This window comes from Panthera uncia, chromosome B1 (assembly GCF_023721935.1).
Source record: "Panthera uncia isolate 11264 chromosome B1, Puncia_PCG_1.0, whole genome shotgun sequence".
Classification (NCBI taxonomy): domain Eukaryota; kingdom Metazoa; phylum Chordata; class Mammalia; order Carnivora; family Felidae; genus Panthera; species Panthera uncia.
In genome coordinates, this window is record NC_064811.1 from 6,128,985 (window position 1) to 6,142,726 (window position 13,742).

General features: G+C 50.9%; 1 protein-coding gene across 3 annotated transcripts in view; it reads left to right on the forward strand.

Moving 5' to 3' along the window:
* STX18 (syntaxin 18) overlaps nt 1-13,742 on the forward strand; it is a 123,829-nt gene that overhangs the window by 74,492 nt on the left and 35,595 nt on the right. For all 3 annotated transcript variants that reach the window (XM_049630292.1, XM_049630293.1, XM_049630294.1), the window contains exons 2-3: nt 704-771; nt 12,008-12,123. In XM_049630292.1, the coding sequence (XP_049486249.1) occupies nt 704-771; nt 12,008-12,123 (184 nt within the window). The remainder of the gene's footprint in view (nt 1-703; nt 772-12,007; nt 12,124-13,742) is intronic.

The following is a 13,742-nucleotide window of genomic DNA, read 5'->3' on the forward strand; positions in this document are numbered from 1 at the left end:
CTTATGTGCAGATTGTTTTTTTGGATAAATGCAGTATAGTCCTGTGAGTGGGTTTTCTCTTTCTTATGGTTTTCTTTAAATTTTTTTTTTAATCTTTATTTTTGAGAGAGAGACAGAGTGTGAGCAGGGGAGGAGCAGAGAGAGGGAGCCACAGAATCCGAAGCAGGCTCCAGGCTCTGAGCTGTCAGCACACAGCCCGACGCGGGGCCCGAACCCAGGAACCGTGAGATCATGACCTGAGCCAAAGTCGGACGCTCAACCGACTGAGCCACCCAGGCGCCCCATCTTTCTTATGATTTTCTTAATAACATTTTCTTTCCTCCTGCTTGGTTTTTTGTATGAATTTAGTATATGATATAACGTACAAAATACGTGTGAACTGACCATTTATGTTATTGGTAAGGCTTCTTGTCAACAGTAGGCTACTAGTAGTTAAGTTTTTGGGGAGTCCAAAGTTATATATAGATTTTCTGTGTGGGGGTTGGTGCCCCTCGCCCCGCATTGTTCAAGGCTCAGCTACATATGAGAATCCAAACCGAAGTCGTCCCGTTTGTGGCTTCAAAATTTTTCTATAACCTGCATTCCATCCTCTATTAATTTAAATTACACGTGAGTGTAACATATCCATATCACTCTCTCTCTCTTTCTCTCTCTTTCTCTCCCCCCCGCCCCATGTTAACAGTTTGCTTTCTTTTCATTCTAGATTTCACACATTGGCAAACTGAGAGATTTTCTCCTGGAACACAGGAAAGATTACATTAATGCTTATAGGTAAGTGCATACTTCTTACCATGGCTTTGGTGACTGAATTCTTTTCCATACCTATATTCCTTTTGAGGCGTTTGCCCTTACTTTTTACTTACTCACCCAGAGTCACCGTGGGGAAGATCGGTTCGGCCGTGGTGTCGGTGGCAGAAAGGACCGCCCGTCCCCAAGATAGGCTCTTCTCTACCCTCCAAGTCCCAGTGCCCCCCACGGCACGATCTTCAGGATCGATGCTGCCACACGTTTGCATCTGTGTTGGTGCCACACACGTTGTGAAACACGTAGACACACACGAGACCCACTCTCTCAGCACGGACTTACGGAACCCACGATGGAACGCTGCCGGTCGTGTAAACATGTCATGTCGGTGCGTTTCTTGCATCTAGAGAGGGTTTGGTTAGCTTGCTTTTTTAAAAGAGAGAAAGCATTTTGATTGAGCCTTCCAAAATGGTTTCTGGAATGGACTCCGGCTCTCAACAGATACAGGAGCGTTGCAGGGCAGACACCTTGTCTCCTGTGCTTCCTGACCTCCATTCATACCTGGCGGTGGGGTGGACTGTCCGCCATGGGACTCCGCTTCAGGCCTACTGTGTGAATTCACGAGGAAGTTGGATGGGATGTGCGAAATGACATCATAAGTAATTTTATACTTTTAAATGTGCTTTGTTCGTATGGTTTCGGAATGTCGTAAAATTCTTACTCTCAGTGCATAGTACCAAGAAGAGCTTCTTTTTAAGCTCTCAGTTAAAGTAATAGCTCAACACTAGATGGCAGTGCAAATTTCATTTCCCGAGGTGTGCGAGTGTCTCCAGTACTGATTTGATAGTCCGTAAGAGTGGAAGCTACAGCCATTTTGGGAAACTCAACCAAACTGGCATAAACCTCTCTTTCTAGCTCCTCCCTTTGTACCTGACCCCTTAGGTCACATAAGTGGCTATAGAGGCCTTGCCTGGAAATCCATTGTTAACTTCCCTTTGCCTTGAAAAAGCGTCCAACAAGGCAGATGTTTTAAATGTTGGTTTAGTTCAAGGCACCCCACTCCCTTATTAGCACTGTGAACCTGAGAAAGTCATTTAATCTGTAAAACCCTGTCTTTCTCCAAACTGGGACTTAGCGAACTACCGCCTGTAGGCCAAGTCCACCCAGCTGCCTGTTCTTGTACAGCTTGTGAGCTAAGAATAGTTTTCACATTTTTAAACAGCTTGGAGAAAAGACTAAGATCTCACCACATATGAAAATGATACGAGATTCACATTTCAGTGTCCACAAATAGAGTTTATTGGAATACCACCAAACCCATTCATTTACACATTATCTTTGGCTGCTTCCGCGCCACAACAGCAGAAGTGAAGGGCTGCGGCAGACCGTGCAGCTTGCAAAGCCTAATGTATTTACTCTCCGCCCCTTTTCTTTTCTTTTCTTTCTTTTTTTTTAAACGTTTTATTTATTTTTGAGACCGAGAGAGAGACAGAGCATGAACGGGGGAGGGGCAGAGAGAGGGGGAGACACAGAATCGGAAGCAGGCTCCAGGCTCTGAGCCGTCAGCCCAGAGCCCGACGCGGGGCTCGAACTCACAGACCGCGAGATCGTGACCTGAGTGAAGTCGGACGCTTAACCGACTGAGCCACCCAGGCGCCCCTCTCCGGCCCTTTTCAAAGCGTTTGCAGAGCCCTGCTCTAAACAGAGGGGTTGATGATCCCTCACCAGCTAGTCGAGAGATTCATACAAGACAGTATAATTGAAATGCAGTGCATTTCCATGCATTTATGAGATGATTGTAAAGGGTGCTGCTCTGTAACTTGGCAGTCGTTTTCACCTTTTCTTAAAAAATGTTTATTTATTTTTGACAGAGCGCGTGCGCGAGCATGAGTCGGGGAGGGGTAGAGACAGCCGAGGGGACAGAGGATCTGAAGTGGGCTCTGTGCTGACAGCGGTGAGCCTGATGCAGGGCCCAAATTCAGGAACCACGAGATCATGACCTGAGCCGAAGTCAGACGCTCAACCGACTGAGCCCCCCAGACGCCCCTCAACTTCTGATGATAAAAGTGATGTTAAAGGCATTTATTTCTGCTCAGCTCCCACACAGTGTGCATCCATGTTCCCAGACGGCTCCGAGCCCTCTCCCTTTGTCGCCCGGTAGAGCCAGCTGCTGGCCCACGGCTTCCTCCTTCCCAGCTGCTCTGCGGCAGATGCACAGATGGACACCCCAGATCTCTGGGGGCCAGTCCCGCTCTGCCACTTACTGGTTGTGTGGCTTGAGTGTCGGAGCTCTGGCCCCTGAGGCTTTTTGATCCCGACTCATCCATCTCCCCATTGTGGAAACTCAGTCTTTTACTCATTTTCCCCGCTGCAGCTGCTCTTTGCCGCCACGTGCATCCTGAGCTCCAATCCTACCCCTGTTCGCGTCCCTTCGAAAGAACGTGGGCTCAGGGGGTCAGGCACACCGAAGTTCAGTCCCACTGACGCCCAGTGTTAATCATGTGAGTGTCTAGAGCTCGCTTCACGTCTTTGTGCTTATTTTCTTTTTTGTAAAATGTGGATAATGTTCTCGTGAGGATTACATGAGATGCGCAAGCTCCTGGCACATAGAAGTCCCCTGGGGAACGGCAATAGGATTGGAACCCCGTGGGACCTATAATGAACTTGTGTGGGGGGGTGGTCAGTTAATAAAAAACACGCGTCTCCTTCCTGCCCGACAGCGGTGGGAGGGAAGGAGAGAGAGATGGCATGCAGGAGTCAGGTGAACGTGATGAGATGGACGAGTTACCAACTTTATCACCGGTAAAAATCCAGGGGGGCGGGCAGAGCTTAGGTCTGAGGGCGGGCGGCCTTGCTGAAGGCTCCTGAATTAGACTCGCTCAGCCATGACCGCCACTGAACGGTCACAGGCGCTGGAGCACAGAGAGTGGGGCAGGCCCCTTTATAGCACAGGAAAGAGAGGAAGACAGCAGGACATCAGTTCTCTGTAAGCAAGCAGATCCCGGAGAGGAGAGAGAGAACAGAGCTGTGGCTAGATGCGTGTGCGTGTACATGTTCGTGCCCGTGCCCAGGGAAGTGCCCTCCCGCATGAGGGCAACAAAACTATACCACTTGGGGGGAAAATTTCCTTGGTTTCTGTTGTCCCTAATAGAACCTAGGACTAGGGGGTAGGCATCCCCTCAGTGACATGCGTTCTCTCCCGATAGATAAGGGCCGCCCTTGTCGTGCCCCAGCAGGTCCCCCCTCCTGACGGTGTAGACGTCCACAGCCTGCCTTTGACCACTTCTGCCTCCCAGTGTGCTGGCCTTGGCCAGGAACATTTTAGATGAAGTATGATCATGGAATTGAAAGAAAAATTGCCTTCAGACCCATAAAGCTATGTTAGTTTGACATAATTAGGAAGCTGTAATTTTTTCCATAATGTAGAGCTCAGACTTTATTGACCCATTTAATTTTTTTTTTTTTTTTTAGTAATGACATTTTACTAGAGCAGAGCAGCACGCAATGAGGTGGCCTCTGGCTGGATCTCTTGAATGATTTTAATTAAAAATAATGTTTCCACTTCTGGTAGATGTACCTTTTCTGCAGTGTCTTGGCAACAAAACAATACCACTTGGGGGGGGAAACTTCCTTGGTTTCTGTTGTTACTAATAGAATAACCATACTGTCAATTTCCAACTCGAAAGGTTAACGGGTAATGTTCCTAAAGGAACATCACCTTTTAATTGAGTAATCAGTCTTATCAAATTAACCTTTAGACCTTTTCAGTTTCCCTGAGCCGAGTTTCCATTAAATCAAAATAGAGAGTAGGAGGATGTTAATCTAATGTTCTTGGAATTAGTCATTTATAGATCCGCTCCACCCACGGGGTGCGTGTTCACTTGGAGGTACCTTTCTTGTTTATTTGTCCCTGACCCCTTTTCGCCTCCGTTTCTGGTGAGAGTGTTTCTAGTTTCTGTTCGGGAGGAGCACAAGACCAGAGGCCCCCCTGCTCCTGTTTTCCCTTCCCCGCTCTGCCTGAGGGGCTGGGGGAATGGAGTGTACCCTACGTAGGGCACATTCTGTTAGCATTACCTGGCGTGACCTTGGTTAAACCAAACTAGCTAAGAAAATGAGATGCCAGGGAGGTCCAGGTTCCGCTGAGAGTAGGACCATCTGTTTTCCAAGAACCAAGGGGTTTCCTTCTGTCCTTCCAACTCTACCCCAGAAAGTGAGGGGCTGGGGTCAGGGGGTGGGAAGGTGCCTCACGCAGGGAGGAGAGAGGAGACTCACCCGACGCCCGGGACTGAGAGGCCCAGGCTCACTACTCCCTTCTCTCTTAGGAGGGGTCTGTTCCTAGGATGGATGCAGTCACTGCCTTTGCCCCTGAAGTTTTCCAGGGAAGGCTCTGGAAGGGCTCTGCAGGGGGCCTCCTAAGGAGCACAGATGCAGCTGTATATCAAGCCTGTTCTGCCATCAGCCTCATGCACCGAGTCGGGTCGTTCAAAAAGTATTTGATTATGATGCACCGATCTATCAGCCTGCCAGATCCTAAGCATTGCTCTTGATGATGCGGATACAGCAGTGAACAGGCAAAAAGTCCTTGCCTTTGTGGAACTTAGATTTTTGTGGGGGAAGACAGATAAACAAAATTAAAAAGTCAACGATACAGAGTGTTAGAGCAGGATAAGTGCTTTTAGGAGGAGGGGGAGGGGAAAGTGGCTAGAAAACGTCAGAAAGGATACAGTCTTATTAAGGTAGGTCAAGGCAGGCCTTATTAAGAGGGGGACGTTCAGTAAACACCTAAAAGAAGGGACCAGTTTGTGCAAATATCTGGGGAAAGAACATTCCAGAAGAGGGCAGCCAGCAAGTATAAAGGTCCCTGTGTAGGAGCATGTCTGGAACGTTGCAGGAGCAGCAAGGAGGCTGGTGTGATGGGGCAGGAGGGTTGGGGCCTAGGTGAGGATGAGCTCAGAGAGGCAGCAGGAGCCAGATCTTACAGGCCATCTTAAGGATCTTGTAGCTTTTGCACGGATGTTGGCTTCTATTCTAAGGGGGGGGGAGGCCACTGGAAGGTCTTGTAAGGACGAGTGATAGGACATGAGTCACTTTGTAACAGCATCAGTATGGCTGCTGTGTTAGGAGAGGCCAGAACAGCAGACCTGCAAGGAGGTTCCAGTTAAATCCAGGCGAGGGATGTCATGGCATCGTGGACCAGAGACAGAGCAGTGGGTGTGATAACAAGAGTTCAGATTCTGGAAATATTCTGAAGGTCGAGTCAAGGAGCGGGTTTGAGAAGAGCAGGCAGGGGCTCAAGGTGGGGCACATTCGTGACACAAATTCAACATCTGAGTGGACGGTTAGATATTCGTGCCTCAAGTTCTTGGAGAGGTTTGGGCTGAGATAGAAGTTTGGGACTTGTGGGCATAAAGCTGATATTTGCACTGCTAAAGCCACAAGACCAGACCAACTCACCCAGCTGGCAGTGTGGAGAGATTTCAGGGACTGGGCCATGAAATGTCCATCTTTAAGTGTTCAGGGGGCTGAGAGGTGTCCACAGAAAGCCTGAAAACGAGCAGTGGGTGAGGTGGGAGGAAATCAGGAGGGTGGTGTCGTGGAGGCCAGAGGAAGAAAACTTGAGTCAGGGAGGGGAAGCCCCCGGTTCCTCCCAGTGTGTGCAGTGTAACTGGGTAAGGGCTGAGCCGCTGTGGGGGCTGCTGGTGCCCTGGGAGCAAGGAGAGTAAAGTCTCCTTGGATTGGGGTCAAGAAACAGTGGTCCGGAAACTGGGGACCTGGGTGCAAACTTACTGGAGAAGTTTCACCTTTAAGAAGAGAGAAATTAGCAGTAATTCTTAGGAGACATGGAATTGAGAAGTTTTGTTTCATTTTATTTGTTTAAAATGGGAGAATAATGCCACATTTGGGGGAAAGATCCAGTAGACGGGGGAAAAATACTATTGGTAACTAACATGGGTAGCGTTCGCTCTGTGCTGGCCCCGACTAGGCGCTGCACGCACATGGTCGATGGTGCAGGGGTGAGAAGGAGCATTGCGGGGGCTGCCCTGGTGTCAGGGGGGGCAGAGCTGGTAGGTGGACATCCACCCTGGACGCGGAGTGAAGGTAGTGTCTGCGGGCCCAGCGGAGGAGGCCGGGAGGAGTGGGGGGAGCCTGGGGGCATTCTCCAAAACCAGGAAGCAGTTATCGCTCACCCTGAGGACGGCTTGAGGAGCACTGGCGGAGGGGGGGGTGTGGAGAAGGAGCGAGGGAAGGCACATGGACCACACCTGCCCGGCACCGTTCGGGACCCACCTGATGGAGCCAGTCTTGTGATGTCTGTCTGTCTGATTTCCACTTGTTCCTAAACTCAGCTAAACAGTGTGCAGTTAACTCTTGGTCTTAACACTGGCCACCGCTGTCCTTGGTCTCGTTCCCACTCCCCGGCCTCCTTCCTGGAGCCAGACTTTGCTGAGTGGCCCTCTGGAGGTTAGGATTAAAATGGTCAGATCAGTTCGACAAGACCGGGCAAGCAGGTGGTTTTTGAGTGCCCGTCACGGGAAAGCGGCCTGTTCCCGCAGCGTCTAGATGGCACCGTGTCTTCTGCTCTTTCAGTTGGTCGGGCCGTGGCTTGTGGCCTCTGGCCTGCCTCAGTCTGTGGCCACGATACTGCATGTCACAGTGACTTTTCCCTTTTCCTTAAAATAAGAGCATAGAACTTCAGAAGGCCGTTCTTTGTTACTTAAAATCTCCTTTAGTTTCCTCAGATTTTATCATCAAATGATTCTAAAAGCCCATTTGCTCTGGTTTCTTTTTTCAAAACAAAGTGTCGGTCATGGAACATTTGGTCTCCAGATCAGTACTTCTGTCCTTTTAACTGCATTATAAGGACGAGCCTCAATGGCGGTTTCTTTCTTCCTTACTTCCAGCTCTTTCACTCCTCTGTGTTTTCTACTAATGTCTGCTGCTCACCCAGGCCCCAGATCCCCGGAGCTGATGAGGCTGTGCCTCCAACATCTCTTCTGTCCCTGACAGCTTTATGTCTCAGATCTGTCACTTCTTCCCAGTCCCTGCCATCACCCACAGCCTGCCCAGTGCCCCTTTCTTAAACTTCAGCCCAGCAGAAATGTACTAGCACCTGCCTCTTACACAGCATAGGGAGACAGAGATGAGTAAGGCAGGATTCTCTGTCTAGTTTCGATAACCCGTTGACTGATCTTCCCCCTCTATTCCATCTAATGAGATACTGCCGCATTGATCTTCATGAGGCTGAGCCCTTCGATGGGCTACAGAATGCAGCTCCTTCCGCTGGCACTGGAGACCCACCAAGAGCTCGTAGCTCTGCCTGTTCTGTGCTCTGGCCAAATCGAACCGCTGACTGTTCTCCAGATAGGCTCGCTCTCTCCTGATTCCATCCCGTTACTTAGTAAGAGTGTCCACTCTGGTCTCCCCATGTCCACATCCTGCCGTTCAAGATTTGGTTCGTAGATCACCTTCCTCCCCGTCAACTAGTGGGAAAAAAGCGTCCTGTCTTCTGAACTCTTCCCTTTTGTGACATGAGAGACCCCCTGGGTGGTGGTTAAGAGCCAGGATGCCTTGGTTCAAATTCCAGCTCTGCTAATTACTAGTTGTGTGACCTTGGCAAGTTACTTAACCCCTCTGTGCCTCAGTTGCTTCGTGTGTAAATGAAAAGTGTAATAGTTCCCACCTCATAGAGTTTTGAGAAATAAATGGGGAAACATATGCGAAGCACTTAACACAATGAGTTGTATTCATGCGTGGAAGGCGTTACATAACCGTTCGCCTTTGTGATGTGTGAGCATATATGTGAGCCCGTGGATGTTGCCCATCATGATGTAGTTTACTGAGAGCAGGGTCTGTGTTCACATCTGAAGCCCAGACATTAACGGGGTAATTTCGTGCCATCTGTTGGGCGTATACTGTGGACAGGGTTCTGTACTTGCCCCTATGTAATATTTATAGCAAAAATAAGACTGTAGCCTTTAACGTTTGTCCGTACCTTTTCAGTAACCTTTGAAACAGAGTAGAAAATCATTTACACTCTTCTCTCTCTTCCTTACCCTCAGGAAGCATTTAACTGCATATTAAAGTAATGGGCAGAGTGCCAGTGGTATTCTGTGATTTTGAACTTGCCCCTTTTTAACATACAGATCAAGCAAATAATTTAAAAAAGTACATATATTCTTTTAGATTTCTAAACCTGTAAATAAACTTCCCAGTTTCTTCCTCCTTTCCCCCTGAAGTAAATTGACTAGTCCAGACCTATATACCTAACATGGTTTCCTTTCATTGAATCTAATATTTCGGTAAATTGAGGTCTGTAATGAAATTACCCTGCTGTACCTCGTAAAGGAAGTAAATAAAATTAAAGTTTGATGAATTTCTATATATGTGTCCTATGAGAATATATATTTTTTGGAATTTATTTGCCAGATAGTTAACCTTTTCAAAATAGTAATAATTTTGTTACCGTGATACTTAATGTGTCACCAGCAAGCCTTCCTCACTTTTGACGGACATGTTTCAAATGGCCATTATGTAGCTGGCGCTCTTTTTAAATTATCACAGAGAAACAGGAGTTTGAACTTTCTTCCACGTTGGCTCTGTGTCCTCACCTGTCATGTCCTCAGGTCCGCGTGCCACCTAAACATCTGTCGTCCGCCCCCCCCCCCCATGCCTGCTGTGCTGGGCGCCCTGGGCTTCGCCGCATCCCTGCACGTCCAGTCAGTCCTCGGCCTGTTCGGTCTTTCTCGGACCTGCTGTGCCTCCTCCCCACCAACGTGGCCTCAGCCCGGGGTCTCTTCATGTCTTCCCATAGCCATGACCAGGCCACCCGGTTCTGCTCTCATCTGCCTCCAGGCCAGCCACCGCAGAGGGCCCCGCGCGAAGTGCAGATTCCTCTGTTTAATATCCTCCTTGGGCACCTGGGTGGCTCAGCCGGTTGAGGATCTAACTCCCGATCTCGGCTCAGGTTGTGATCCCCGGGTCGTGGGATTGAGCCCCACGTCGGGCTCTGTGCTGACCATGGAGCCTGCTTAAGATTCTCTCTCTCTCTCTCTCTCTCTCTCTCTCTCTCTCTGCACCCTGTCCCCTGCTTGTGTGCTCGCTCTCTCTTTCTCTAGAATAAAAAAAAGAAACAAAAACAAAACCCACATCCTCCCGTGACTGCACCAGCAGGCCCCAACCTCTGTATCCCAAGGGCTCCTCTGCAGCTGACAGCGGATGGAGTATTTGTGTGGCCGTTGTGTTTGGGGGGAAACCTATCGATGCTGGAGAAGTAGCTGTTGCGGGTTCAGCACAGTTTCAAGTGAACGTGTGTTTATCGAAACCCTGTCCGTGTTCCTTTGAGAAATAGTGTCGACATCGCTCTACATTCACTGTGGAGACACCGACCGTGCACATGTGTCCCTGCAGCGACTCGAGGCCCCGAGGGCCCCACAGCGTGGACGCTCAGTTTGTGGGGACCGCCCGGTGTACTCCTGTTTTCCCTTCCACACTCAGATTAGCCTCGCGTAGACCGTCTGTCGTGCGGTGATCCGGACACTGACCCGCGGGCTGGGGATTTGTAGCAGGTCTTTTTCGCCGTCCCCTGTGGGAGTGTCCCCCGCTGTGCCCGCCTGGCACCGCCCTGCACAAACTGACCTCTCCCCCCTTAGTCCCCACTGTCCACTTGCAGACCAACACCATCCAGCACGGTTTCTCGTGCCCCTTCCTCCTCCCCGGGTACCTGTGGCCTGGCGCCTGCCCTGTGCGGGGATCAGAAATAAGCCTTGTTCAGCTTTGGACCCCTGACCCCTGCCGCAGTGCCAGCCTATGGGGTTTAGTAGAAAAGTGAACGAATGGATGAATCGCAAGGATCAAATAAGTAAAACGAAATATGCGTAAGGCGTTGAGAGTAGAGTCTGGCGCAAAACTACCTGTTCGGCTACTGTGTGCGGGACACCGTTTTATGTCTTGGGGAAACAGAAAGGAAAAAGATGAAATCCCTGCTTTCGTGAAGCTGACGTTCTCCTGGGAGGAGAGAGACGTCACTACTTCGGGGAGACCAAGGAAGCCCTGAGGCCAAGGAAGCCGGTGAGGAGGAGATGGCAGGGGAGGAGCAGTGCGGTCTGGAGTGTCCCAGCCTGTGTCACAAAGCAGAGCAGAAGGTGACTCTGGAGCTCAGAGACAGCAGCGTAATCCCCGGCACAGGCGCTGAGAATCGGTGACGGGGGCCGGTGCCGGGGGCGAGCCAGGGGGTGGTCACGGAAGCCGGCTGTCATCAGAGATCCTAATGCGGAGGAGGCGCGTGCACGGCTGTGGGAAGACCACCCGCCGGATGCGGACGTGGCAGGCCGCGGCAGGGTCGGGGGCGCGCGTGGTTGATCGGGGGCAACAAAGCAGCCGGTGCAGGCGGGGTGCAGGGCAGGAGGGTGAGTGTCAGGAAGTAGGTCACACATCAGGCCGGGCCGATGGGGACTTGGTGTTTTATCCCCGGTGAGGATGAGTGGCCGGCAGGGCCAGCGGATGGGGACGGAATGAACTGAGTCTGCACATTATCCCAGGTCCCTTTTGACCTGATATTTTGTGACCCTGAAGTCAGTGATAATGTCTCGAGTGTTTCATTCGAGTGTTAATAATAATGCTGCCACCCCTGCCCGGCTCTTAGGAAGACGAGCGAGGTACTAGAACTACAGCGTTTTGAGTTTCACGGCGCTGCGTTATTGCAGGCGAGCGCCCTCACCAGCTCAGTCACGTTTGAGGTTTTTAACTTAGTATCAGGGAGACATGAAATGGTCTGAAAGCCCTTTAATTGTGAGTTTCCGAGGCGGTGTGTGGAAAGACGGCAGCCTGACAGCCTTTCACACGCACCTGCAGGGCCTCCACGGCACAGGCCCCCTGACGTTCGTCGACTTCTGCCCTCGTGTTACGGGAAAGCCTTCCGTCGCTGCCCCTGTTCTTAGAGCGAGAGCCCACATGCCTGCCAAGGCCTGCTCGCCTCGCCCTGGCCGGACTGGCGGCTGCAGGTGGGTCTCTGCAGGAAGCTCCGCCTACCTAGCGGCCTTGGCTGGTGTTGGCTCCGCTGTTTAGCCCCTGCTTCTCCCACTGCGCAGCCTGCTCGGTTCCTCTTCCCCACCTCTGGTCTCAGCGTAAACGTCACGTCCGCAGGGAAGCTCTCTCTTCCCTTCCCTCCCCGTCCACACAGCAGTGGCGGTCATTTGCTGCTGCTCTAACATTTTGTCTCCCCTCCCCACCTTTTTTTTTTTTTTTTTCTTCTTCCTCTTTTTAGCCACATCATGTCTGAGTACGGGAGGATGACAGACACAGAGCGAGACCAGATAGACCAGGACGCTCAGACGTTCATGAGGACCTGCTCTGAAGCGATTCAGCAACTGCGAACACAAGGTGAGGTGCTCTGAGCCACCAGCGCAACTGATGGGACGAGGCTCGTGCGCACAGCCGGCTGACGCTCTGTCTTGTGTCCCTGCTCGAGTCTAGGTTTCGGGACTTTAAAATTCTTCTTTTCTTGATCAGCGTGTTAACCTAAGCCGTTAAAAGTAGGGAAGAGGCCGTAGTTCGGGTCACGCGGGTCGGGGAGGGGGTAGCAAGGACCTCTCCAGGCACAACCAAACATTTCGTAAGGGTGCCGGGGCACCGCGGACGGATGGTGTGTGCGTGCCTGTGTTGTGTGTGGCGTTCAGGGGGCCGTGGTCGAGGCACGTGGACGAGGACGGAAGACGGTCGTCTCCGCGCTCTAGCTGTAGTATTGGACTTTGGGATCCAACTGTCGTGCCGAAGAGGAGGGCTGTGGAGCCGGGGGGGGGGGCTGATGTGCCCACCCCAGCCCCACCACATTCTGCCCAGACGGCTTTGGCAAGTCACTTAACCGCCTTAGGCCTCGGTTTCTTCGTCTATAAAATGGAGACAGTGCCAGGGCGTATCTCTTCGGGTTGTTACGAGAATTCAGTTGAATTCAGCCCATGCTTAGAGCCGTAGTTGGCACTTGGGTTATTAGTCACTTGCTGCCACTGATGTTTCACTTTTATCGAGGCAGTGAGATAGCTTCCCAAATCGTATATCCTCCTGGATTCTTTCGTAGCGTGCTTAGACGGGTACAGATTGCGTGAAATAGCCCAAAGTTCAGAGTGGGCAGATGGCTGCTGTGTTCTTGACACTGACTTCTACCTGGGAAGCTTCCATCACAGCCCTGAAGGGCCACTGGAGTCTGACAACAGCTATGGGCATTCTTGCCCGAGAAATACACGTACACCCAAAATTTTGTGTGCAGTCTCACGGTTCTGCTGAATCGCTCAGGGGAATCTCAGGTTACGCAGCCGTATAATAAAAACGTGATTCATGTCCTGTCCCCCTAAGGGCCTGTACATTCATTGAAATCACCTAGAAAATACATGATTGTGAATAAAATCAGCAATTAGGTACCAAACCGTGTGAGCTTGGGCTTCTTGTTGACTGAACCGTGGCAGTTTCTTTGTGCTCAAAGAAAGAAAGAAAGAAACAGGGCTCCAAATTGCCTTTGGGATTAGCAGTAATATATGCTAAGTGCTGCCAGAGGGCCTGCCCGCCGTAGGCACCCGCTCTCCCGGTGAGTGGGAGCTGTCCTGCCAAAATGGATGGCATGGACTCGGAGACAACGTGACAGTTGCAGAAGCCGGGCATCCTTGTGGCTAAGACAGTCCAGGAAGGTTTCCTTGAGAAGGAAGGCCCACCTCCAGGTCTGAGGGGCGCGTGGAACGTGAGTGGCTGAGGGGGAGGACGGAGCATTCCAAGCTGGAAAACAGCACCGACCGGCCGGCTGGTGTGTGGTTTGAGTTTGATTTAAACATGTTCCTTGAAGATCAGCTTGAGCATTGGGTGCTGTTAGTACAAACGGGGTCGGCTCTCCAGAAGTGAGCCCCATCGAGTACGAGCCCTGCGTGCCGTAATAAACCATAAATTCTTTGACTGTAGTTTTTCTACAGGTTTAATCTTTTGCTCGTGCGAAGCCCAGTAAATCTTGCTCTTTT